A 27777-nucleotide genomic window follows, 5' to 3' on the forward strand; every position below is an offset into this window, starting at 1 on the left:
GGTTGTATATACAACACACAACGTTACCCACATCATTGTAGACATAAATTATTCATTTTCACAACACAATACTTACCACACAGCTTCGAACCTTCCTTCTGAAACAATGGAATGCACATTGTTTCTCTCGATCTTATAACACCACTACATCTATCACAAACACAGACTGCCTGTCTTTCATGCCTAGCTCCTACTCGTCGAAACGGGACAAAAGACGTTCAGCGTACGCTATCTACCTATATACTAGTCCCATCTACCGACTTATGATAACGTGTTCGGAAATACACTTACTGGCAGAATTGCAAACATGGCAAAATTGCGCACACCTATCTTATATACAAACTACAATTCTATATTTTGAAATACCTGTAACATCTGCACGCTGGAAGTACCACTAGTAGTAGGAGTTTCAAACCATGGAATCGTTTTTATTTGCTGTATAGACACTCTCTTACGAGCTGGTGCCAGAAGTTTGTTTATAAGAGATTTACATGCTGGAGACACCTTTAGTTCTTTCGGGAACATCACTTTATCTTGAACTTGCTTAAAAATAAAACGAAGAAAAAAGTGAAAGTATAAAAGAATGATATAAAATTCTCCAAATACTAACTATTGAATACTTTACATGTTTAAGCCTACTGGTGTTTATCTATTAAAATGCTACAATAGCAACAAAAGCGTTTTTTTTTTTTTTTACAATGCTAGCATGCTTCATGCTAGCCCCTTACAAGGGTTACGCCCTTTTCTCGGGAAGAGAAGGAATAGTAATACGGAAAAGAGTCAGCAGGGATGGTCTAAGTAATTTAATAATTTATATGAACTTTATTGATCATAAATTATATAGTATTGAAGTACCATAGCAGACATTATGGCCTTTAGCCATAATCATTAGGATGGGTGATGAGAGGGAGATGAGGGTGAAGTGCACTGAACGCCACAATACAGTAAAGGGAAGGGTTAGTTAGACGAATGCATGTTATCTTCCGATCCTGGGGCTGCTCAGGATCATGATGAGAGACACAATGAGCCCTGTTGGAAGAGATGGATTACTGTGCGTATGATGGGAAGATGTAGCACGAATCTGAATGAATGGCAAAGGCAGCTGCGATGTCTTCATCAGGATGATTTGGTGGGAGTGAATAACGATATAAAGTAAATAGGAGGGAGAGTGGCGGATGGCGCACAGGATGTTGTGGAGCGTAGTGGATATTACTGTGTAGAATATCAAGGAAAAGGGGATGCTTCTGAGCCACTCTATTGGTAATGTAGGAAAGTCGAAGTTTTTCAATATGGTAAAGGACGTGAGGAAAGGAGATGCGATCATTAGAATCCTGTGTAGGGCTGGGTAGCTTGCAATACGCAATACGCAGAGCGTGTCATTCTAGGATCTTGAGCTTGTTGTAAAAGGTTGAATGTGCAGCATCCCAGGCTCTAACCCCATAGGTGAGGACGGGTCGTAGGAACACCTTATATGTTGTGAGAACGGTATCTGCTTGTAGGCCCCAGGTTGTGCCTGTGAGTCGGCGAATAAGATTCAGTCTATTGTAGGCTTTAGTGATAATTTGAGCTAAGTGAGTTCGCCATGTGAGTATCATGAAATAGGGCCTTTTTTTTAATGCAAAGAAATCATCTTGAGTTTCAAATTATAGGGAATTTAATGCTGAACGCAAATGTGGCGTTGGTTTTTCGAATCTTACCTTTTCTTAAACCATTTACTGCAAAGTATACTGAAGTAGGCTATATGGAGTGCTAAAACCAGTCAAACAAACAAAAGTTCTGATATTTCAATTAAAATACTCAGTCAAAAAAGTCAAGTTTCGAATAAGTACAAAAAAGTAATCAATACAAACAAATTTTTCAGCCAAGGTAAATTATGATATCAATTCTCACAAGTTCTTGACATAAATCTTGCCATTCTGAAAGTATTTGAGACAAGGGCGGCAATTGCCTCCCCCCCCCTGAGTTTGAGATTTATATAGCTTTTTATCAATAAAATAGTAGTAAATCAGTGAAAAACTCAAAATTTTACTTATATCAAGGGGTTTTGCCCAAGGGTAACCACTTGGGCAAGGCGTTTTGCCACCACCCCCACCAAGCAAAATCTAAAATGACGCTCCTGATTTGAGAAACTTGCCCAAGTGGTTACTACAAGAGATCGTAAGTTATCGTGGCTGAAGAATTTGGCTGTATTGATTACTTTTTTTTTTTTTTTTGTACTTGTTCGGAACTTGGCTCCCTTTTGACACGGAATGTTTTGGATTGTGATAATTACTAAAAACATTTTTAACAATTTGATACAGTTAAACTTTAATGCAGGCTACTTGGATTGATGCGTGCAGTCATATCATTACACTTCATGGCGTAACAAATAGAAATGAAAACAAAATGGAAGAAGAACACGTTCTACATGGATTGTAGCGCCGAGGAGTAGCTAAGTAAATAAGTACATCTGAAGCCGAACTTGCTCTTCAACATATATATTTCGGCTTAACAAAACTAAAGCATAATTAATTAGTACTAATAATATAAAACTTACCTTTAGCAAGTTATTATAGTTGGAATCATCGAAAGGAAGGCGTCCAAACACAATGGCGTAAAGCACTACTCCCATGGACCAAATATCAGCCAAGTGAGGTTGATAAGGGATGCCTTTCAGAATTTCAGGCGACGCGTAAGTATAGCTGCCACAGAAGGTATGACTGAAAGATGAATCACCATCCCGATAATGCATATGCCCACGAGCAAATCCAAAGTCTGACAATTTAATATTGTAATCGTGATCGAGTAATAAATTCTCACATTTAATATCCCTGAAAACAACAATAATAATAATACAAATATTTTCCTAAACCAGTATCATCTTATACGTTTAGAGACATAGAGAAGAAACATAATGAAATATGAATATCAAATTACGTATTATACAGGGTTAGCCTAAAAGAAATACACAACATTAATGGTCACCCAAAGAAAGAGTTTTAATGACATGGTGTGGTGACACTACTTACGTGAGTTGTAGGGTACATCTGGAAGTTTTTGTGGTACAACTACAGATGTTCTATGTGTGATCCTTTGCTTACACGGAAAACATCTAGTCTGCAGTTCAATTCTTCCCAAACACGCATCAAAGTCTGACTGTCCACCAATGCAACAGTATCTCTGATTCGTTTTCAGTTGCGTCAGACTCTGGGGGAGGGGGAACAAACACATTATCTTTTACGACACCTCACAGAAAGTAATCACACGGTGTGAGGTCTGGACTTCATGATGGCCATTGAGTTATAGCCATGTTCTCAGCAGTTGAATGGCCAATCCACCGCCTTGGAAGAACTTCATCAAGGTAACCCCTTACATCGGAATGCCAGTGTGGTGGGGCTCTGTCCTGCACAAATATGAAATTGTCACTATCTTCTTCAAGTTCTGGCACCAACCAAAGTTGCAACATGTCCAGGTACGTTCTTCCAGTAACCGTTTCTTCTTAGAAAAAGGACGAACCATACACCTTTTTGGACGATGCAGCACAAAACACGTTAACCTTTGGGGAGTCTCGAATCTGCTCCACAATCTCGTGAGGGTTTTCACTTCCCCATATACGCGCGTTATGTTTGTTTACGACACCACTAATGTGAAAGGTTGATTCGTCCCCAAATGTAAGTAGCTGAAGGAAGTCATCTTTTTCTTCACAAAGATTTTGATGAACACAAAAACTCTAAACGTTGCTGTTTGTCACTTTCACTGAGATTTTGCAGTAATTCCAATCGATATGGATAGAACTTGAGACGTTTGCGTAGAATGTTCCAGACAGTCTTTTGAGGCATATCAAGTTTCTTTCTTGCACGTCTCATTGATTTCCTCGGGTTGCGAGCGTAGCACGCACGAACGCGCTGAACTGTTTCATTTGACACTGGAGGTCTTCCGGTGTTTTTTTTTTCTTGCACAGAAAACGTGTTACATCAAATTTATGCACCCAGTCATAAATGGACTGCCGTGTGGGTGGTTGTTCTCATACTGTGTCGTAAAATTACGTTGACTACAGTAACTAAATTTGTCTTGGCATGTCTTCTCAACTTGTCTCTCTATATTTCTCCAAGCCACGTCAAGGTCAAGTTCGAGGGCAAGGCCGCTTACGTCACACACCCATCACCAAGGATGTTACAAAATAGAGGATCTGCTCATACGTATCTTCATTCTATGAAGTCAATGAAGCCAAAAAAACAACCGAGCGTCCTCTGAGCCGTATCACATCTGATTGGCTACTCTCGTTTCCGCAATGATTGTTGGCTCGAAACATTGCGATCTTAGTGGAGCGGAGCGGGAAGAGTGGGTGTGGACAAACTGTGACGTATGGCTTCACGATTTTGTTGTATGGGCAGATCCTCTCTTTTAAAACATCCTTACTCATCACTGAAACAAAAGAAAAACTGTTAGCCGCAGAACTTCAAGTATGTACGCATGACCACAGGTAAAATCTTTTTGTTCAAAAAAATACATAACATTTTATACATAGTACAACTTGTCTATTTCTTTTAGGCTAACCCTGTATTATTATTATATTTAAGGCAATGGAGGACGAAGGGGAATAGCAAAAGAAAAAGTAATTTTATTCTTCTTTCTTTTTTCTTCATGGAAGTGATATTCTGACAGAAAGTACCGTATTCGAAACACTACTACGTTAATATGCAAATTAACCAAACTATTTTAACTTTACATCATGCACTAAATGTCTTAATAGGTGAAGTTTTACATGCAACTGATAGTGTGGTTACACTATGCATATTAATCCTGATTTGCTGCTTTAACTATCAAGAACATAACATTATTCTTAATGGATGGGTCAAGCATGATGCACTTCTGCCAATACATCTGTCATAATTTAGTGTTGGGTTACATTGTTAACAGAGTATGAGAAATCAGTTCCTCTAATAGAATAATATTTTTTCGCATTAACTTCTAAATTTTAATAGTATCTACGACTATCATTTCTTTTATTTATTTTAAAAAAGGAAGAAATTGTTTTACGAGGAAACAAATAATGAATAAATAGATGAAACATATGGAAGGTAAGAAACCTACTTACATGAAATTAAATGGCTATGCTTTCTTAATTCTAGTAGGCATATTGTTTGGAACCTTTCACTTTCGTTGATATCGTAACTGATTAGATTGCTCAACCCAATAGCTGAATCTCGTGTTAAGACGACAGAGTTTCGGCTTCACTCTCTTTGCCTTTTTTACTGGGTCTAATCTAATATATAAAATTAAAGGAGCCACGGTGGCTCAATGGTAGAGCGTTCCCCTTTGGTGCGTGGGGTACCTGGTTCGATTATGGTGGCACCAATTGGACTTTGTGGTGGACAAACACAGGGTGCGTGAGTTTCTCAGGATTCTCCCGTTTCCTCCTACTTTATTCATTCCACCATTTCATTCGTTTCTCATTATCACCATCTCCTTTAGCCTCACCCTCAGATGTTGTCGTTACGACACTACTGGCGCTAGAAGAAGCTGACTGCGAGGCTATTGGTTATTGGTTGCCTGTGTAATCTGCATTTGGTTTTGTACGCTCCACCTTTTACCGATACGAACCAATATAGAGGGTGGAGGATACCAAAGTTTTGGGAGGACATAGGCGTAAAATACTTAAATATGGGCCTGATATTTCAAATTATAATTTATTACTATTGTATTTATAATTAAACATGTGTATATTAATTTAATCAGTTTAAATAATAGGTTCAATCCTTGCCTATAAACAGCACCATTGTCATGACAGTATTCAATAGCGTCAACCAACTGACGAAACCATCGTTTCGCACGAACTTCATTTATGCGTTTCTCCTTCCGGATAATATCTAAGAGGCTTCCGTTTTCTGTGTACTGCATGATGATGTATACTCTAAAAAGATATAATATCGTAAAAGTTAAATTTAATACTTGCATTTCTATAGGGTAATTCTGACAGTAAGGGGCAATATAAATGACTAGTATTAAGAAGCAATGTATGATGTGACATTTTATGTACAAATCTATTTCTTTCTATATAGTAGCAATTTAATAATTCTTGCTAATATACGAATAGTCTGATACAAAGAATATAAAATTAATTAAGTATCTAGTATTTGTGTGCAAAATTCAAAAAAAAAAAAAAAAAAGAGACAAGGTATTTTGTATGCAAACACTATACATGTCATATTCCAAATACTATATTTACTGAAATATAAGTGCCTCCTGTTTTTCAAAAAAAATGTAAGGCTAAAATTCTAAAGGGGCGCTTATAATCGAATACATTTTTAGATAAATTACTTCTCGCCATTATGCTTACTCTCCACCAGTTGTCCCGAGCCGCCCACTGCTCTACCAACTTACGTCAAAAATACCAGTTCTCCATAGAAACCACTAAAATTATCGATGAATGAAGATCAGCCTGAAGACTCAAGATCCACTCTACGGGATCTCCTGGATGTATTTAGACATTTGCGACTTACCAAGATGCTTCAAGCTGTTAGACGCAGTCAACCACATCTAAAATTAGCAGCCGACCCATTCACAAATCTTTGCATCTTTTGTGAAATTGTGGATGAAATCACTGCTAGTGATTTCCTTGCTATTTCATCTATTGCATTGTAGATGAAATAGCAATAAAGGATTCAGTGTTTGCCGGGTCAAAAGCGGGCACATGAGTTGTGCAGTGGTGCGTAAAAAACAGATTTTATGTTCTATGTGACTTTTGTTCTTTAAAAAGAATTCGAATGCTCTTTCACTAATGACATTTTACAATTTATCTATATTTTTTATTTAGAGGAGTTTACCTTTATAGATATTGATAGAAAGAACATCTTTTGTCTATATTATAACATTTGGCATTAATGTTGAAATGTATGCGAGAAACAATGCATGTAGAAGATTTAATAGGTATAGGCCCTACTATATCTAAGCCACTCTTCAGCAAATTTGCAAGAATTAAAATTTTCAAAATGAAAACAATATTTTATTGGCCTCTTCTCCTCTGCATATGGCACATTTAGTTAGAATGCCTCTTTCTTAGTTCTACTATCGCATCTTTTGACAATTTACGGATGTAATTTTATGCAAAAAATTCGATCCTGGACATGTATTTCTCCCGAAAACCTTAGTTCTTGCTATTGATTTTCTCAATTTCGTCATACCCGTTGGACAAAACGGGAAGAAAATACTTATTAGGATAAATAAATTCACAAATTTAAAATTTGAATTTTAGCATATGATAGAAAAAAGACTGGAGAGTGTTTCAGATCCATTTCTTACTCTTGTACTTTTATAATTGTCTTGTAGCTATTTTATCCAACCCTTGACGTCACACTCATTGACAATTGACATGAAGCAAAATTGTCAGCATCAAAATGGGATAAAATAAAAAGAATGTTTAATGGTATAAAAGGTGGCAAGACATAATCACAACAGTGATCGCCAAATGGGGACCTGCGAATAAAAAAAAAGTATGATTTCTTGATTTTTTAATTTCATGCGAAACAGGAAGAGTGTATAGTTGTCCCAACAATATACCTGAATCGGGACTTGACTTTTAGCTGTAAAAATATCTTCTTACTGATTTCGAAGACCATTCTGCAAGGCAAGGCCTTTGGCACCGGACTGAATCTTTGAAAAACGCAAATTTTATATTGTTACTTTCAAATTTTCCTAGTTCAGGCCCTAATTGGTCTAGATATGTGAAATAAAAAGCAAGATACGAACAATAGAATGAAGATTCAGAAAATGTATAACTTGCGTACATTGAGCATACCGTTGTCTCAGGGAAGGAAAAGGAAATGGAAAATGGCTCCTAAAAGTGGCTCTAATTTTGTTTAAGCCACATTACGTTGTGGATTGGCTATCAATGCTGTACCATATGAGAGTGATTGAGCAAATATTTTTGACAACAAGACACCAAGAATATCACAAAGTAACCAAAAGTTAACAAGCAGTTTTTTCTTTTTCTTTCCTTTTTTTTTCGTCGAGCTCGTTTACACACCTGTTTTACATACCTATGAGTCGTCTCGGTTGCTTGAAGAAAACGAATGAGATTCGGATGTTTTAAACCTTTGACCACCTCGATTTCTCGAGGCAAGAACTTCTGTAAGAAATCCGAAGGTGTCTGAAACTTCGAGACTATTTTTACTCCTGCTTTGCCTCCATGCTTTTCAGAGTACGCCACCTAGAACAAAGAACACCATATATAATATTATAACACAATCACTTCATGAAAGAAAATGGAAAAGGATTATTTGTCTTAAAAAATACTATAGGTCAAAGTAGGACCACATGTTAACGATATATGTGTTCTAAATAAGTAAAGGGTTTACCAATACGGACAAGCCAATACTTCGAAATCAAATAGAATGAAAACTGCAAGTGATTAAACACGAGGCATATAGAGAAAGTATGGTAAGTTTCGAAAGTGCCCAAGATAGCACGTGTGATCAAAGCGGGACGCGCTTACGCAGGAGTTGAGGAGGAACACAAAGTTATAAGTAGGCGCGAGTCCACTTATGTGGAGCCAGTGTTTACAGAACTGGGGTAAATATCACGTGGCTAAATGCGAGGTACGCACCGTAATTAGATTTTTCTACCCTAAGTCTAAGGCTTTTTGAGAAAGCGTTACCCCCTGTAGCGAACGCGGCCAAAGTGGCTATTCAGTAATTTTACTTTCACCATATGTGTAAATCATACTGTGAGCCACTCAGGGTTTCCGGGTCTTTTTGAAAGATCCAGGTGTGTAATAGCAGAGTTCAATACTCTGCACAAACCATCTTCCAAGCAGCTGTTTCTTGTTACAATCCCTTTGCCTGGCAACACGTCTTTCCTTTTTTTCCTTCCTTTTGAAATCTTTTAAACAGCAGGCGGTCTATTGTTCCGACCCGCACCAAATACGCTCGAGCTGACGTTTTCTCAGCGATTTTATTGCTTTCGCGTTTATGATTAGCCATCTACATTTAAATACATGGTCAGCGTATTCCAAGAGTACGAATGAGCAATAAATACTCTTTGCGATCGCCTCAAATAGCCGGGTACTAAGAAGTTGTCGGCGTCAGGGATCTACCGACAGTTTTGTGAAGTCTATGGACCTGCAGTTGTGGAAAAGTGTCACAACACCGCGTTCGGCTGTGATGGTGTGTCCCTTGGGTAAGAAATGGATTAGAAGACCACCGTTGTAGTCCCAGAAGACTGTACACAACAATTTTCGGACAGACAATGTTTGTTTAAATTTGATCTTGACACCTGAAATCCTATGTCGTCAGTAAATGGACTGTTTCTTAGTTTCTGGCTTCATGTACGACACTCATTTTTCGCCTCTGTTGACCATGCGATTGAGGAACTGGTCACTTTCCTGGTGGTAACATAGCAGAAAGGTCAAAGCGGACGCAGGGCTTCTTGTGTTCCACCGTCAGTTATTTTCGAACCCTCAACTTACGAAAGTGAAGTCGCTGGGTGACGATCTAATGCAGTAGGGAACGGGAGATTGCGGAAACTGGCATAAGAGTTTGGACATTTTGAATGTCGGTTCTGCAAAACTGTTTGCTGAACAGTAGGACAAGCAATTCGCTAAACTTCGCCTTACTTGCAGCCTAGGTGCAAGGAGAACACTTATACAAAATTTCAAGATTCTACGCCTAATACCGGTGATCTGGTGAAAGGCAAAAAATCATTCTATTTCCCACCCATGCCCCTTACGATATGTATTTTGCAAAACATCATCTTATCTACAGCCTCGGGCTCAATGGGAAACATTTCTCATAGGAGAGTTTGTTTTGCCTTATATGGAATGAAGCTTAGTCATACTTCCCTGAGTGAAGACCAGAGGAGGCGTGCGGCGGTACGTGTCATATGTAAATGCTAGGTGTATGAGGTGCGTAAAGGTCAATTTTTTATTTAGGGGTCCAAAGTAATACACACACACACACACACACACACATAGGCCTATATATATATATATATATATATATATTCACAGTGGATCTCCCTGAGTGCGCCCCTGTTGGCAATTGTGGGACAAGACCATCTATTAGTGCGGGAGGCATTTGTACGTAGCCCTGAGAATCGGGCCCACATTCAGTGTCTACGACGTATAGTAAAAATATGAGTTTTTCTTTCAAATGTGACCAATTTCATTTAACTACGTTTATCCAAAGCGACATAATACCACTTTAAAATATGATAGTGTTTTTAAGGACACGCTGAATATATATATATATATATATATATATATATATATATATATATATATATATATATATATATATATATATATATATATATATATATATATACTCAAATTCGACACTTTCTGAATACGTAAAGGGTATTAAATAGAAATGACCCCTTTACCCCTCTCAAGCGGAATTCTGAAAACGCTGAAATGTATTTCACGTTTTTCATTAGGAAAGTATATGCCGAATTTCACGCATCCAACTTAATCGAACCCTCACACTGAGCACTTTCGGAATAATAAAGAAAATGAAAGTTGGATATTATAGAAATAGTCCCATTTTTTTCTCTTTAAGAGCGGTATTTTTGAAATTGCTGAAACACGTATTACCTTTTTTTTAAAAAAACAAAAAAACTATAGAATTTCACACCTTCAAGTTAAGCGAACGCTTATATTCCGCACTTTCTGAATATAGAAAGAAAATGTGGATATTATAAATAAAGAAAGGGAAATGTGGATATTATACAGGAGAAATTACATCTTTCCTTAATCAGGAGCGAAATTTTTGAAAACGTTGAAATATGTATTTCCTTGTTCTCAATTCATTCTATATACCGAATTTTTCAGCTTAAATTTAAGCAAATCCTCACATTGAGTAGTTTTAGAAAAAAAAATTGAATATTAAAAGTATCTCCCTTCCCCCTCTTAGAAACGAAATTCTGGAAAATACTGAATGGGAGACCCGGGTTCGATTCCCGGTGGGAGCTCATGTGGTTCGGATCCCACGTTAAACTGTGGGTCCACATCTTATATATATAGTCTCGCTGCTGATGCGAAAATACTGAGGCATGTATTTTCTAATTTTTCATGAGTTTATATGCTGAGTTTTGCATCCCTCTTACTGAAGGTTTCGTAAAATGTTCAATTCATGTACTACTACTACTACTACTACTACTACTACTACTACTACTTATTATTATTATTATTATTATTATTATTATTATTATTATTATTATTATTATTATTATTATTATTATTATTATTATTATTATTATAACACCGTGTATAACCATGAAAGATAGGTGGTTTGTATCTGAATACTAAAAACTACTTGACTGCCGATATCGGTCGTCGAGAAGTCTTTAGGAGGCAAGGACATTGTTAACGAGATTTGAGTTCCGCAGAAGCAAGTGTTCGGGTTCGCCTGCCAAAAATGTTCCAATCTTCTCGGCCCGGGTTTAGGGTTGTCAATGGCTCAAGCGGCTCGGCTCACAGCACATTCACTATCGAGCCGAACTAAGAAGTGGTCTGAGTCAACAGCTTACCCAACCTAGCCCGCTCGAGCCAATGGCTCATATGATCCTATCCGAGGTGATGGCTCACCTCAAACGAGCGGTTCGAGCCATCGGATCAGTTGAGCTGAGTCGAACCGAACCGATAGACTTGTTTCAACGGAGCTGGCTCGAGTCGGTGGCTCCTTCCAACCGAGCAGCTCAAACCATCGCCTTAATTGAGTCGGGCCGATAAATCGTCCCAACCGAGCTGGCTCGAGCCATCGGCTGAATTCAGCCGAATCGATGGCTTGTCGTAACCGAGCCGGCTCGAGCTATTCGCTCAATTGAATCGAATCGAGCCGATTGACATCACTACCCGGATCGAGCTTCTGCTTGGGTTAAAAAAAAATCTACGGTGCAGGTCTCAACCTTGATGGTAAGAACTACAATAAATACTTATATTGGTGCTCAAGACATTTGAGGCTGTCTCCTTATAAAAATCTATTCTCTCGTTATAGAGACGAGACGAGACGAGATGAGAGTAGTGTCCCCTTTCGTGAACAAACTAGAAGTATTCCACATTAATGCTTACTTCCTCACCGCTTTCCAGTCTAATCAGGCCATGATTTCAAAACGAGTTACAACGAGCTGAACAAGCGAGCCATTTAGGAAATTCGACTCGACTCGAAACTCGACCTAAAAATGAGTGACTCGGCTTGGAACTCGTCTCGAGAAAATTACATTTGACTCGACTCGAAACTCGAGTCGAGTTTTAGCTCGACTCGTGCCCATCCCTACTGAGCGCTAAGTTTATCCTCTGCCGTTACAGTGTTACCATTATGAACAATGATATCTGGAAACAACTGACGCGGCTGAAATCCTTATGGTTACGACAAAATAGGCGATATTTGGGGAGGGCATAGGGAGGGGGCTATTGCCCCCTTCTGAATTTGAAAAATACATATTTTTAATCAATTGTACAGTAATTTACTTATAATAAGCCATAAAATTCTTATATGATTGGAGAATCTAGCCCCCCTTTACCAAAATCTGAAATGACGCTGCTATTCGATAAGTTGCTGAAAAGGGGTGTCAAATTTCGATCAATCAAGATACCCAGTTTTAGAGTTGTTGCTCGCATGGAATTCAGTAAAAATGATAAAATAAAAAATCCTCAGCAAGTCCACTTCTTTTATGCTCTATGTACCAGAAATCAATTGGCAAGTTTGAAAAGTCCCTAAGCAGTGCCATAACAAATCTACGACTCTAGGTGCAGAAGGGTGTATTTGGGGGCTTACTAATCAGAGTTCGTCCAGTACATGAACAGTTGGTTTGATTCGCTTGCTAGAAGCCATAGCAACAGGCCCCTTTTATTATATACATATATGGTCCCCCGCTTGGATTTTTGGGCCCTTCTTTCCTTAAGTTCCCCTGCTGCAGCATGGCTAGCCCAAGACAACAACAAAGATATATTATACCTAAAATTTTGATAATTATCATAATGATATGTTGATGACACATTTCCGTGACTATTTTATTATGTTGGCAACTAAGTTCCCGCCGTTTTGTTAAATTGTAAAAATCTGTATGACATTAAATACTTTTGGCACGAAGTTGTACATCATCCGAAAGAGAATATATTGTTCTACCTAAATATATGTTTCGTTGTTACTAAGATACATTTTCTTGTTATTTACAGATCATTAACATGTAATGTCAAGTTGAGAAGAATGAGCATTTTCGACACCTCTTGTGCTGTGTATGTAATGGGTGCTATAGCTAAAAGAATCACCCGTGATTGGTATGCAAAGTTCAAAAAAGGAAATTTTGACCTCAAAGACGCACCTCGTTCTGGCCGTCCAGTTGAGTTCGATGAAGAACGATGAACCACCTTTTGCATGTAAATCCGCGTCAAACAACATGGGAACTAGCAGATACAATGGATTGCTCCCACACTACTGTAGAGAAGCATCTTCACTCGATGAACAAAGTTCAGAAGTGTGGAGCATGGGTGCCTCACACTTTGTGTCACCAACAAAAGTCAACGAGCCACAATCTCCGCTGGTTTGCTGCTCGTCACCGTGCAATCCATGGACACAAGGAACGATTTCTTCACCGAATCGTTACTGGCGATGAAAAATGGTGCCTCTACATGAATGTGAAGCAGCGTAAGGAATGGCTTAGCCCCGGTAAACAAGCGACCCCACGCGCGAAACAGGACGTTCATCCGCGTAAAACGATGTTGTACGTATGTTGGGACTGGGAAGGGATTCTCTTTTTCGAATTGCTTGAAAGGAACCAAACTTTCAACGCGGCACTCTATGTGCAACAAATTGAACGACTCAACACGTCTATTCAAGAGAAAAGACCTAATCGGCAGCATGGTGTTCTTTTGCTGCACGACAACGCCCGCCCTCATATCGCCAATATGACCAAGGAAGCCATTAAAACTCATGGTTGAGAAGTACTGCCACACCCAATATACTCTCCCAATTTGGCACCAAGAGATTTTCACCTCTTTCGATCTCTTTTAAATGCTATGCGGGGAGTTTCTTTCAATACTGATGCAGAAATGACAGCTTGGTTGGATGACTTTTTCGAGTCTTAAACAGCTGATTTCTGCATGAGGTATTGAAAAACTGTTATGATGTATTGAAAAACTTGTTGAACGTTGTAAACAACAAAGGAGAATACATTCTTGATTAACTACTTGTATATGAACAATGGAATCATTTAAGTAACACATTTATTCAATAACACATTTAGGTTGGTGCAACGTACTCACAGGACTAATGGAATGAAGCGTAATTGCGGCTCGCAGAACCACTAAGTCGCCGTCATAACGGTTAGAGAAGAGACCGTATGGAACATGGGTTTCTTTGGGCACTCGCGATTCATAAACCCGGTCTATTTTTCGAAATAGAAATAGGTTTCATCGGTCCATATTACACGTTTCCAATCACCACCGGCGATCCACTTTGCATGTTCTCGGCACCATTTCCTCATTTCATTGGAGGTGGTTACCGGTTTGGAAATTGTATTCGATCGCAGTTGATTAGGTTATGTAAGTCGCATCGGATTGTGATCGTCACAGTAATATAGGTCTTCCAGCTAGTGATTGAGTTCTGCACTCACTTCTGCCGCATTCGCTTGACAATCCTCTTCAAAACTTGGAGATCTTTGCCGCTGAGGATTCTCCTCCATCCATGATTACTCTTCGCCAGTATTATAGTGCGATGAGCTCTGTAGGTCACCGCCTTGTTCACTGGTACCCACATTTTGGCTTCTTTGAAACTTATAGAGGTCTCAAGTCTACCTGTTTGTATCGTCTGAGTCCGCCCTCTTCAACACATGTCTTGTTGTTCTTCTAGCGTGGGATATTATAGACAATCACCGAGCACACCATTAATGGATGAGGCAAATAATTTCGTCACTTCCGCCGTCAATTTAAGTCCAAGGTCTCAAAACTCACATTTTTGGTTCCAAACAATATGCCTGCTAGATACACAAAGTATTGGTTAATGTGTGTTTCATCTTATTTTCAACCCTTAGCTATTTCGTCAGGTATGTGCTAATCTTCACGGTAATAAGATTTGATAAATCAGCAATGAAAATATTGTGTCAAACAACATCAAAATCGAATTGTAACCAAGGATAAAAATGGATCTGAAAAGGTTGGGGAACGCATGACGTTATGCCGTCCCCTGTGCCTATCTTTGCCCACTATATTTTTTAGGAAGTGGAGGGACGCCATAGATATTTTTGGAAGTGGGGGATGACGTCCCTCGTGTTTTCCCTCACTTTTAACACTGGTTGTAACAAACGACACGCCATCGTTTCAGGGTAGCTTTCGAAAAAAGACTTTAATGAAAGGAGGTGTGTGTGTGTCTTATTTTTTTGGATGTTGAATTGCTATCTTTCTTTTTTTAATAGCCCATTGACTTATATGAGGAAGTATTTTTCTTTTAAATAGACGAGATTTTAATCATTCAATTTTACTAATTTCTTTTTCTGGTCTATTTAAGAGTTCCTTGCTTTAAAAATATTCAATGTAATATTGTTTTAGTTTTTATTTATATATATTAAAATTACATAATACCGTAGTTAAATTTCGCATAGAATACATTTAAAGATCTCAAGAAGAAGTAGTCAGTAAAATTAACAGGCTAAAATTCTGTTATTTCAAAAAATTAAAACAATGTTTCCTCATACAAATTAATGGGATGAATAACCATTATGGTGCAAGTTATCAACATTCTTAAGAGCTACTCTTGTTTATTGGGATTTAAAGAAGCTACAATTAAATAATACATAATTATTTCGCTCGACTTTTCTATGAACGCACAGCTTCAGTAGTTGCTAGTAAATAAATTTCCTACTTCGCAAGGTCAAGTAGTTTCCTTACTCTATGATCTCACAAAAAAAAAAAAAAAAAAAAACCGCTTGGGTCATGGAAGTTGTTACTAAAACAACAAAAACAAATACCTGCCTCAGACAAATACCATCCTCTCATAATAACCATTAAAAAGTCGGTTCTCTATCGAAAGGTGTTTGAAGTCCTCTGGACAATAAAATGACAGCTCAGACCTTAAGAGTGTGCTTTTTCTTTTTGTAAAGTTGTTTCATTCTTACTTTACAATTCTGCACATGGAATGATGGAACATATATATATTCTACTCTAAAGCAAATGAGTCCACGTGAGTGTTAAGTGAGCGCGGGCTCGCACTCAATTTAACTCGCGCACGCTCGGGCTCGCGATCATTTCCCTCAACTGGGCTCGCGCTCACTTGAGCTCGCGATCACTTCTCCTAACTGGGCTCGCGATCACTTTTCTGAACTGGGCTCGCGCTCATTCACACTCGCGCTTATTTCTCTTAATCGGGCTCACGATCACTCGGGCTCGCGATCACTTCCCTCAACTGGGCTCGCGCTCACTTCTCCAAACTGGGCTCGCGATCACTTCTCCCAACTGGGCTCACGCTCACTCGGGCTCACGATCATTTCTCCCAACTGGGCTCGCGATTATTTCTCTGAACTGGGCTCGTGATCACTCGGGCTCGCGATCACTTCTGTTAACTGGGCTCGCGCTCACTCAGGCTTGCACTCACTTCTCTCGATTGGGTTCGCGCTCACTGGGGCTCGCGCTCAATTATTGAGCCCGAGCCCGGTTGAGCGTGAGTGCCGAGTTGACGAGCGTCGGGCTCGCGAGTTTGGACACCTTTGGCTATCTTTTCTTTACATACTAATAGTCTTACAACAAATAGTAGAAATTTATAAAAAGAAATAATATATATATATATATATATATATATATATATATATATATATAAAGTTTGAATATATAACAGAGTTCGTCCATGTAAACATATCCACTTGCCTAGACCGTTCAAAATATCAGCATCAAATTTTACACTTTAGGTTTTTTTTTTTTTTTTTTTAAAAAAAAAAAAGACCCTCTAGTGTAGTGCTATTCAACCAGGGATGTTTCTGGGGCACATATTCCTAAAATAAGCATACGTCCAATATTTATTGAATTATTATTGTTAGAGAATTTTTTTCTTTCCAATGGTTTTTTCTGCGTTAACATCAATAGAAACGAAGCACGAAAATTGCCTGAATCCAGAATCAGCTCTGATTCTCGCACTCTCGAAGATTCGACCAAGAATCGAGGAGTTGGCCCCCGAAAACAAGCTCAGTCACCTCATTAACAGGTTAGTTCTAAAGTTAATTTTAGTTTTTGAATTTTTAACATTGTCCTCTGTGTACGAATTATCAGGGGGAATGAGGGGAAAATCCTCCTCAGTAGAACTGGATGTCTCACATATGTTTTGAAATTTCTCATGTTAATTTTCTCGGACGTGCAGTTTATTCCCTTGTAAACAGTCTTTTGATTGGTACACTGATTGTCCATTCGTTGGGTCTCTATTTCTTCGACTTTTTAATCAACAAAACATGTGTATTAAGTTTAATTAGTTCATTTCGATTTAATGTCTTTTTAACAGCTTCAGGGGTACACAATTAGATGGGAACTGAGTCTAGGGGTACGCAAGAAAAAAAAAAGCTTGAATAGCACTGCTCTAGTGAAGGTTTTCGAATTTTCTTCGTATTCCGAAAATTAAGGGTAATTTACAGATTTTGTTTATCTTTGATATATCAATATTTTATTAAGAACCCTATACGGTGGCATAAGTCATTTTTGTGGAAATATCTTCGAGGACTAGTTTAGCATGAGAGACGAGTCCTTTTAGGACGATTTTCTCAAAAAACGATCCAGCTTACTTTGTTCATATTTCATAGCTAAATATATTTCATTAGTAATCTAACAATACAACGTAACTTATTTATCCTAAAAAGTCTACGAGGGAGTTAATACGAGACTGTCTAAAAAGTACAGACGTTTTGGCCTATTGCTGCACTCGAGTCAGAACGTTACCACACTCAGTACGCATCGAGCTGTGGTAGCGTGAGCACTGTGACACCCTTACCGTGCTTTATGTGATATGTTACAATGTGCGCTGCAATAGAAAGTATCGCCTCTTGTGAGGTGCGTTCTGTGATTAGAGGTATTGTGAAAGACTGAGAAAATTAAGACGCGCGATTCACAACAAGCACCGCGGAAAACTTAGCGCGAAAGTGTTATTGCACGTCCACACACGGCCAAGCGTACCCGAGAACTCTTGGATAGTTTTTGGTGGAAGATGTTCGATCAATCATCATACAGCCCGGATTTGGCGCCGAGTGACTAATACCTCTTCCCAGCGATGAAGACGGCTCGCTACACAACACTTTGATAGTGATGCCAAACTGCGTCCCGGTGTAAGCCAGTGGTTGAAATAGCAGGCGGTAGATATCTATCGCGACGGTGTTGAAAACTTTGTACCACGATATGTGCCTTAATTTGCATGGCGATTACGTGGAAAAATAACTTAAGAGTGTACCTTCCAAATGTATATAATGCAATTTGGTTTCTTCATTCTGTTACTTTCTTTTTTATTATTTCAAAACGTCCGTTAATTTCTTGATAACCCTCGTAGTTTATATATTCGATCATTTTCACAAGAAGACTTAGACGATTATTAGTATTATTATTAAGTGGGATTAATAAGGATTTTTTTTTCAATTTTAGATTTTGGCCTGGAAATGTTTCTTCCACTTTTGTCGATCTTCAGCTTCCTCTTTTAACTCCCAATATTTTCTCCTATCTTTCAAATCATCGATCAGCTGTGTTCTTCTTCTTCCTATTCCTCACTTCCCTTCCATCTTTCCTTCTATGGCGGTATGAAGAAGACAATTTCTTCGCAAGATGTGTCCAATCCAAAAATTGGCCTTTCTACGAAGGATGGTGGCTAGAAGTGTCCTCTTCTCTCCTATCCGTTTTAAAACCCCTTCGTTTGTTGCTCTCTCTATCCATTTTATCTTCTCCATCTTCTTCCAACACCACATTTCGAAGCTCTCTGAATACTTCCTCTCTAGCTTCCGTAATGTCCAAGTCTCTGAACCATACAGTCCAATGCTCCATATATAACACTTGACCAACTTCTTCTTAAGTCTAATATTGAGCCTGCTAGTTAAGAGTGATCTTTTCTTGTTGAATGATTTTTTAGCTATGGCAATTCTTGACCTGATCTCTTTGGTGCAGTAAGCGTCTCTTGTCAAAATACTTCCCAGATACTTGAAATGATCGACCCCTTCAAATTCTCTTTGTTCTACTCTGATCCGTAAGGGCGTGTTTCCACGGGATATTCTCATGACTTTCGACTTTTCGATATCGCTCGCATTTCATAAACAAGTATTTCACTAATAAATTGATAATATGGTTAAACTCATTTTCATGAAACAATACAAAAGGAAGTTTACTTTCCGAGGTGAATACATTCGAATGATTTTTTCGAAATGAATATCTTCGAAGAGAAGTCATTTCTTATTTTTAAAAAAATCCACGAAGGATAGTTTACTTTTGGGGGATTTTTTTCCGGGCAAACTTTTGCGGAAAACGCTTTAAAATTTTGTTCTATTTCAAAAGAAAATATTTCGTAAGAACTGGAGCATAACATTATTTCGTTCAAGGAATTTGAGAAAGAAAGTTCCAATGCGATCGCCTGCATCTTTTAATTCTAACCTATTGTCATTAAAAATGACAATCAACTACATCCATTTTTTAGAATTTACACGTACTTACCTAATCTGCAATGATGTTAGTTATGGGAACAGTGAGGAGAGTCCTCCGAAACTTGGAATCCGAAGGAAGAACTGGAGGTGGAAGGAGGTAGTGGACCGTCTTCACCTAGGACCAAATTGTCTCTGGACTCTTCAACGACTAATGGTGGAGGAGGCTGTAAATAAAGTGAAATGAAATGAAATTAAATTAAATCTTTAAGTTTCATGTCCCACGATTATGCTTCATCCAGTTAATCAAACGAGAGTACAAAGTGGATGATTAATTATTGTTTTAATGTTTTAAACATTAATGTTGTTTAAATGTTTTAATGTTTATTGTTTTAATGTTTTAATGTCTGTAGCATGTTTTAATTATTAACATGTTCAAGTGGTCTAAATGATTTTTTAATAAACATTTTTAATTTACTGTAATTATTAAATAAATTTAATAAACATAAAACAGAGTGACCCCCCATTAGGGAAGACAGGAATTTGATTTGTGTGTTAATCTATCAATTCCCGCCTATGACATAGCCTGTGATTTTAACTTCACGTGCTATAAAATGATCCGGTAAGACGTATCACTTACACAACGTCTCAAAAATGTAGCATATCTGAAATAATAATAATAATAATAATAATAATAATAATAATAATATGTATGTATGTATGTATGTATGTACTTTTGCAATTTGCATATTTGTATGTGTTATTGATGGTTTCATAATCCTCGGGTGTTTGTGCAGAGGGTGTTAAGTCACAAAATTCCATTTTTGAGTTTTTACTATCACTGGAAAGAGATTTTTTTTCTCTCCACATGTGTATAAGAGGCTAAGTCAAATTCGAATATGTACCGAAGTTAGTAACTTGTGTTTTATGAGGTAGTTCAATAAATTTCGAATACGGTTGTGCAAAGAGTTGTAAGTCAAGTTTGAACTGACTTAGCACTCTTTACCCTCATAGTTTATCCCAAATGTGTGTGTGTGCAAAGTGGGCTAAGTCACATGTAAATGGACTTAACCCCCTTTTCCCTAAGCAGAATCCGTTCTTATGTGCGGAATTGTGTAAGTCACATGGGCGTAAACCTTATGCCTTTTTAATAGTGACGCTGCTGCTGATCAACAGATGGTACTACCTATTTCACACCTTATGATTAGTCCACATAATTATTTTTTTGGAACTGAAGCACTAGTCTGATCTTCAGAATTAATTAGTTAAAAACTTTAAAATGAATATTGCTTCCATTTGAATAGTATCCATTTCGGAGCTTTATGACGAGTACAAAAGAACCTGCAAGGGATCTCCTGTGAGTCGGACCCTTTATGAAAAAGAGTTTCGCAAAATGAATTTAAAAATCATGAAACCACATGTGGATACATGTCAATTGTGCGACAGGTTGTCATTGCAGATAAAAGCAACCGGTGATGAAGATTCAAAAACACAACTAAATGAACATCATAGGCAAGCTGAGCTGGCCTACCAGGCTAAAGCTAGAGACAAGGAACTATCCAAACACGATCCAGGAAAGAAAACCGTAACTTTTGACATGCAGCAATGCCTACCGACACCTTTGGTTAAAAATTCAATAGCGTTCTATAAGAGGCAACTATGGACTTTTAACCTAACAGTGCACGATTGTGGTGATGGCAAAGGTTACTGTTTCATATGGCATGAAGGTTTAGCTGGTAGGGGGCAAATGATGTCGGTTCCTACTTGTACCAATTTCTTCTTCACTACTTGAACCCGGATGTCAGACATGTGACAATGTATGCCGACACCTGCAGTGGACAAAACAGGAACAGCCATGTAGCAGTAATGTGCATGACTGCTTTGCAAAATTCTCCCCATTTAGAAGTTATCGACCACAAGTTTCTCTTACCAGGACATACACATATGGAGAGGGACATGGATCACAGCTTAATAGAGAAGAAAAAGAAGAAATTCAAAGGTAGTATTGACCACCCTCATGGTTGGGCGCAACTTATCAGACAGGTCGGAAAGAGTAAGCAGTTTCTTCTGAAAGAAATGTCCCGCGAAGAATTTTTGAACTTCTCTTCTCTTCTTAAGGGCCCCCTCCAACTCCGTACAGTTGATGAAAGTGGTTGCAAGAAAACGTGGCGGGATATGAAGTGGCTTCATTATGAAAAGAAGAATTTGGGAATAATGTATTATAAAACTAGCTTAAATGAAGAGGAAGACTTTAAGCAAGTTAGTTTCAGGAGAAGAGGAAGGAGCTCTACTCTGACTCCAACTTTTACATATGGTGGGCCAGTACTCATAACCACCGAAAAGAAGAAAGACCTTCTTGATCTTCTGCCATTTGTGTCAAATGTATTTCACGATTTTTACAAATCTCTGACAACAGCGAAAACTGCACGTAATATCTTGCCGGACACAATGGGGAACGTTTCAGAGCTTGAAGAACTGTAACTTCAAATATTTTTTTAGTTTGATACAAAAATGTGTGTGTGTAAGGCAGATAAAAAGTGCGTGTCTGTATAATATGGTGTAGGGGTAAGTCTGATTTTCAAAAGTGCAAAACGGGATAAGTAAGAATTTCTCAAATGGTACATTTTCGTTCTCTTATAAGCATAAAACGTATTACATTAAATTAGCGATATAATACACACTGTTTGTAAACATATGTCTCTTCATAAATCTTATATTAAAATAGTGTTTACTCGTCATCCCGATTTAGCACGATTTTTTAAACTTTCAAATCAATTTTCCCAAAAAGTGTATTTTTTGACTTAACACCCTCTGCACAAACACCCGAGAATCTTGAAAGAAAAGTTTGGTTTGTTTTTAGTTTGTAAAAAGCCCCCCTAAAAAATTCATGACCCCCCCCCCCCAGAATAACTTGCTGGCTACATCGTTAAATGACTATGTATTGGTTTGTGTATTGTGTGTTATATCACATTTGTAGTCTAGCGTCATTTATTTATTTTTTCACTTATGCATTCGATGTAGTAATTATACTGAATAAAATTGTCCTTTCAATTCTAGATTTACAGCACTTTTAATGTATACATTGTTTTCCTACATACAGTATGTATTTAATGTTCATTTCAGTTTATTTTATTTGCGTTCACTTCAATTTGTCAATCCCTCCTTCGTAATCAGACGTTGTATAAGGACGTAAAATTCACAAAGAAAAAACTAACTTTTAAACTTTTTCAAAGATTCCTAAAATTTCAATGTACTATGAGTTATGTTATAACCCATTAACTTCTGTGGGCAACCCAGCTTCAAACTACAGACTTAAATATTAGATAAAACATTTCGTTAGTAAGTAGTTGCCACAATACTATTATGAAATTAGTTAATTAGAACGGTTAAAACTATTATTAGTAATAATGAGTAACGAGTAGTTAATAATGTGTATGTCAACTATTTGCTGCAGAATGGTGTGGAATATAGGAAAAACGGACATTATGAAGGATTTGAAAATCACATTTGATAGGTAGTTAAAATTTTGTCACCATGTAAATGCTATCATGCAAAGAGCAAGAAGGAACAATAGGCATTATCTTTAATTTCTTTTTAAATTTCAGAACGATATAATTTGTATTTATACAAATTACTTGTAAAACCTCAGCTAGAATTTGGATCTGTAATATGTAACTGTAGATATATCTAAAACATTGACTAAGAACTTGACAGTATTCTTGGCATGGACGCGATGGTAGCGCCACAAGAGTTTTTGGGTCTAGTGCTTTTTAAGCCTTGTGCCGCCAAATGATTTTTAGGTCTTATGCCGCCAAATGATTTTTAGGTCTTGTACCGGTTAGGCCTTGTGCCGCGAAATGACTTTTAGGTCTTGTCCCACGTCTCCCTTTAATAGTGAGTGTTATCAAATAGCCGAAAATCAACCGATATTGGGAAGGTTACGTAATGGCCCTTTTTCATGCTAAGTTTTCGTACGTATGTATTGTGAAACAGTGTTGGGAGAATGGGTTAACACTCGTCGTGACGACTGCTGTACAATGTTGAAAAACATTTCAGTACTTACGCGTTCGTCCTACTAAAATTCTCTGTTGATGCTCCTAAAGTATTCCAGAGCCTTTAAAGGTTCATCGTTGCTATTCTGTGCTGTTACTCTGGATTGCAGCTGTCCTCGGTTCGAGCTCTCAACAAAGTACAAGTTGTTCAAATTCTATCCAAGAGAGCGTGTATCTTAGGAAGTTTGAATGCGGTGTCTGAAGCCCAGTAGCCGCATATGCTATAGCTTCAAGGCAATGCCGAATACCAATGCCACGAAAAATGTTTTCTCGGCCTTAGAAAGCTTTCCGTATATAGTTTTTTTTTTTTTTTAAACTTTAATGTTCCACATTTACCCACCGAGGTTAAGGGAGCGGTGATGATGGTTGATTGATTGATACAGTTATTCTTAATTTATTTTTTCGTACATATTTCTGGGCGTAAGTGGCATCTATGACCTTAAGTCCGTCACGTATGAGGGATAACTTTCGTCGGTGAACACACTATCCGGGGAAGACAGAAATGGGGAAGGAAACAACTAGTTTGAGACCTGTAACTTAGGTATCATCCCGGTATTTTCCTCGTGTGGATGAGAAAAACTAAGGAAAACTCCTCTCACAGGATGGCTGGTCTGAGAAAGCTCTTACGCCTTTCCGACCGAGTTTTGTCCCCACCGGGAATCGATCCTGGCAATTATACGCGGGTACACACGGTGATGATATGGTGGGATGATGAAAATGGGAGGAAACGGGAGAAAACCAATACATATGGAACATGTCCACCACGAAGTCCGATTGGCGGGAACTGGGATCAACCAGCGACTCGACGCGCCAGCGGTGAGAGCTCTACTACAGAGGTAGGCTTCTTGATCTAAAAAGAGAATTGGGTGGTCAATTCTGTTTTGAACTTCCTATTACGTGAAACCAATTTTTTATTTAAAAATATTATGGAGTGAAATTATTTAGTTATATTTAGTTATTTAGTTATATTCCACAGCTATGCCCTATAAGCTAACGGAGACAGATTATTAATAAAGAAACGATTATTATGACATAATTTGTGGAAAATTAATGTGGGCGGAAACAGAAGGACCATGAGAAAATCCACGGATACGGTGTTGTCCACCACAAACTCACATAGTACACAATCGAACCAAATAACACATGCATCAGAGATAAGCACTTTATCACTGATTTTACAGAATGCATTAGAAAGAATGCACGCAACTATTTGGGAGAGGTATAGTTTTGAGTGGAAGCGTGTTCTCGTACAACTCTGTATGTGTCATTTTTAGAGTGCACTAGCACTGTTAAAATTATTGGAATATTTTTTCTTCTGTTATTCGAATATGTGAATAACCTAATATTCGAACAATTTTATTCGTTATCCAAATACTTGTCGAATTATTATTCGAATGGCATGGACTGGAGAATATAGTGCTTTAAAGATATACCATATTGACTTGACATCTAGTTTTCCAGGCGCTGCTATAGGCTGAAGGAATTCTACTCTTTTTCGCTAAAGCTCTCTCACTTAGCAACAGCTGAACCCTTATTGGCTCAACGCGTAGGTGTGAGCTTTAGTTCACACTTTTGCCACGGCTCAAGACATTTTGTAAGCACTATAGTTGTTAAGGAGTTTCATATAAAAAATGACATATCACCAGCAATAACGCAGAGTGTATGCTGCCAGCCCCGAGCAGAGATAGAGTGAGTTTAAGATTTGTGGGTGTGTCAACAGGACGTGACCCACTACAACTCACCATGACCCACTCTGATCCACTGGTTATATGCCTATGCTTAATTAAATGGAATATGTTTTTCTTTACGTTGGTCTCTTTGCCTTGATTTGAGATTCTCAAATTTCATCCTATTTTCCACTGAAAAGTATATATGTAATTCATTATGTAAGGAAATAATTATATTTGTATATGATGATTAAATTGAAATGCATCGTAATATGGAATAGGACTAACACTTTACCATTTCCTATCGTAAAGGTCAGATCCACTGGTATTGTAATAGACCGGCGTTTGAGCGATTAACCGTAGAAATTCAAACTCCGTTTAAAGATCATTTCACACTTTTTTTTTTAAACTACATGTGTAAACTCTTTAGTGGTAAGGTGGGCGTAGATCATGGGTCAGAGTTGATGACGATTGGTTTTGGAGGGTGGCGCATCAGAGTGGGTCATGGCTGTTGGTGAGTCGGAGTGAGTCATAGTGGGTCGTGGTTCACCATTGGCGGTGAGTCAAGTTTTTTATTGACCCACTATGACAATTACTTGCACACACATGATTAACTAGTTCATGTATTTAGAGTAAAATAAATATTTAAATTCAGTTAATTTAAAAACTCAAGAAGCATATTTTATTTTGTTTTGTTTCATTTCTTCTGCAAAGCGAATCCTTTATTTTTCACAGGTAGAGAATTTTCTTTGTAGTTTAAAAAAAAAAAAAAAAAAGAATTATTAAGAAGGCAGCCCACACTCTTTAGCTTTTACCTGTACGAACTCAAAGACCACCCACAATAGCGCCTCCCGACTCATCGCTAATGCACTGCTATTGTTAGTGGAGCCAGAATTTCTCAGGACATAAGTATACAAATCTTGTGAATCGTACGCAGCAGACAGCCAGGAAGCAAAATTTTTTATCTTGCATCCTCGCAAGTGTACATGAAGTTCACCAAAATCACGTACTAGCAAGAAAACGATTCTAGAAAGCCAAGCCACGCCACTAGCCGATTTTTTTGGAAAATGGTGTCACGGACTCACGACAGCGAATCAGAACCAAAAATTCAAATTTGACAAAGAGAAGCAAGAAGCGTCTATTTTTAAAACAAAAACTTCGGAAAACGCCTCAGCGGAAGAAAGGCACTCCAAGATCGTCTTTCGTACCGAGAACATCTACATTACGTCACGTCATACCTAGATACTTGGACGAACTTATATTTTTTTAAAGTATTTTTATACTATAGACATGGCAGGCTAAAACCGGGTTAGCTGCCGGCTCAGTGCCCACACTTCGTCCATAATTACGGTCGTTATCGATTTTTCTCTTGTAAATATTTAATACGTTATTATGGTTATCGCTTTATTATCAGGATTTAATTGTGACGCTTCATTTTATTCGGTGAACTAAATAATTTTAGTGACTGTGAGCTGCGTGCATGAAAAAATTTAGCACTATGCTATCAGTAAAAGAGGAATAGGCAAAAGTTTGTGATGCTGTCGTGCTATTTTAAATGAAGATGTACGTGCCAATGGATAAACACTTGCAAGTGCACGTGTCGCTGCATCCTAACACCATGAAAATAGAGAGGGACATAGACACGAGTTCGAGGCCCGTCTACCGAGACAGATGCCCTACCAGAAGGAGAGCTAGACGCTCCAGGGAGACGAGGACTTCCAGCCAGACGAGGGCTTCCTTTCCGGGATTTGAAGTCAGGAAACTGAGCCGGAGACGCTACCGCAAGACTTGGAAATGGACATTAGGAACCACTGTGGTACTCCAGAAAGTAAAGTAAAGTTTTCATATAAGTGTGGATATTAAGTGGAAGAGGAAAGTCTTCATAAGGTAGGATGAATAGTTTTAATATTTTCTTTATTGAGGAAAAACGGAGGCCAATTTCCGGGATTCGTGATCTTCTCCATACCTACTTTTTTTCTAAAAACTTCGGAACATTGTTTATCTATACGGAACTATCCGTAAATTTTAAGAACATTATTTAAAAAAAAAATATAGAGAGAAATAATGTAACCTTTATTGCATTTCTAAAATTAATTTATTTGCTTTACAAATTATGGATTCAATTCTTGAATTACTACAGTGAATTTTTGATTATTTTACTGATGAAATCCGCATACCTGTTAAATATCTAATTGTGCATTTATTTAAATTTGTCATTTGCAAATATTAAAATTCTGGAAGGTGTCATTGCCATCATTAATATGTAACTGAATATTTATCAATATCAAGTGTGAGTAATTTTATTTTTATTTTATATATATATAAATTGCGTGTAAGATATTTGTATATCGTATAACTTCAATCTTGATAAAATCTTAATCTAACTTAAAAATATAGTTGTTCAGATTCTAATTTTTTGTATAGGTTGTGCTAAGGAAATTGGTGCTAAAGCATCAAGCAAGCTCGATATCATTTTATTGTAAATCGTGAATTATTAT

General features: G+C 37.8%; 2 protein-coding genes across 6 annotated transcripts in view; one reads left to right on the plus strand and one right to left on the minus strand.

Annotated features, from left to right (window-relative positions):
* Positions 1-9523, minus strand: part of LOC145669054 (testis-specific serine/threonine-protein kinase 3-like) — a 42774-nt gene extending 33251 nt beyond the window's left edge. Inside the window, exons 1-5 of the mRNA XM_081737415.1 lie at positions 9446-9523; positions 8019-8188; positions 5744-5893; positions 2537-2810; positions 367-543 (exon numbers count right to left, since the gene is read on the minus strand). Coding sequence (XP_081593541.1) covers positions 367-543; positions 2537-2810; positions 5744-5893; positions 8019-8188; positions 9446-9523 — 849 coding nt within the window. The remainder of the gene's footprint in view (positions 1-366; positions 544-2536; positions 2811-5743; positions 5894-8018; positions 8189-9445) is intronic.
* The window catches only part of LOC145668122 (atrial natriuretic peptide receptor 3), a 753866-nt gene that overhangs the window by 526914 nt on the left and 199175 nt on the right, over positions 1-27777 (plus strand). The window contains exon 4 of one of the 5 annotated variants that reach the window (XM_081735678.1): positions 13154-13306. The exons of the other annotated variants lie outside the window; for them this stretch is intronic. Within the exon in view, the coding sequence (XP_081591804.1) occupies positions 13154-13161 (8 nt within the window). The 3' untranslated portion in view covers positions 13162-13306. Of the gene's footprint in view, positions 1-13153; positions 13307-27777 lie in introns of those variants that run through there. 5 annotated transcript variants of the gene reach the window in all.

This window comes from Thermobia domestica, chromosome 13 (genome assembly GCF_964235325.1).
Source record: "Thermobia domestica chromosome 13, izTheDome1.hap1.1, whole genome shotgun sequence".
Lineage (NCBI taxonomy): Eukaryota > Metazoa > Arthropoda > Insecta > Zygentoma > Lepismatidae > Thermobia > Thermobia domestica.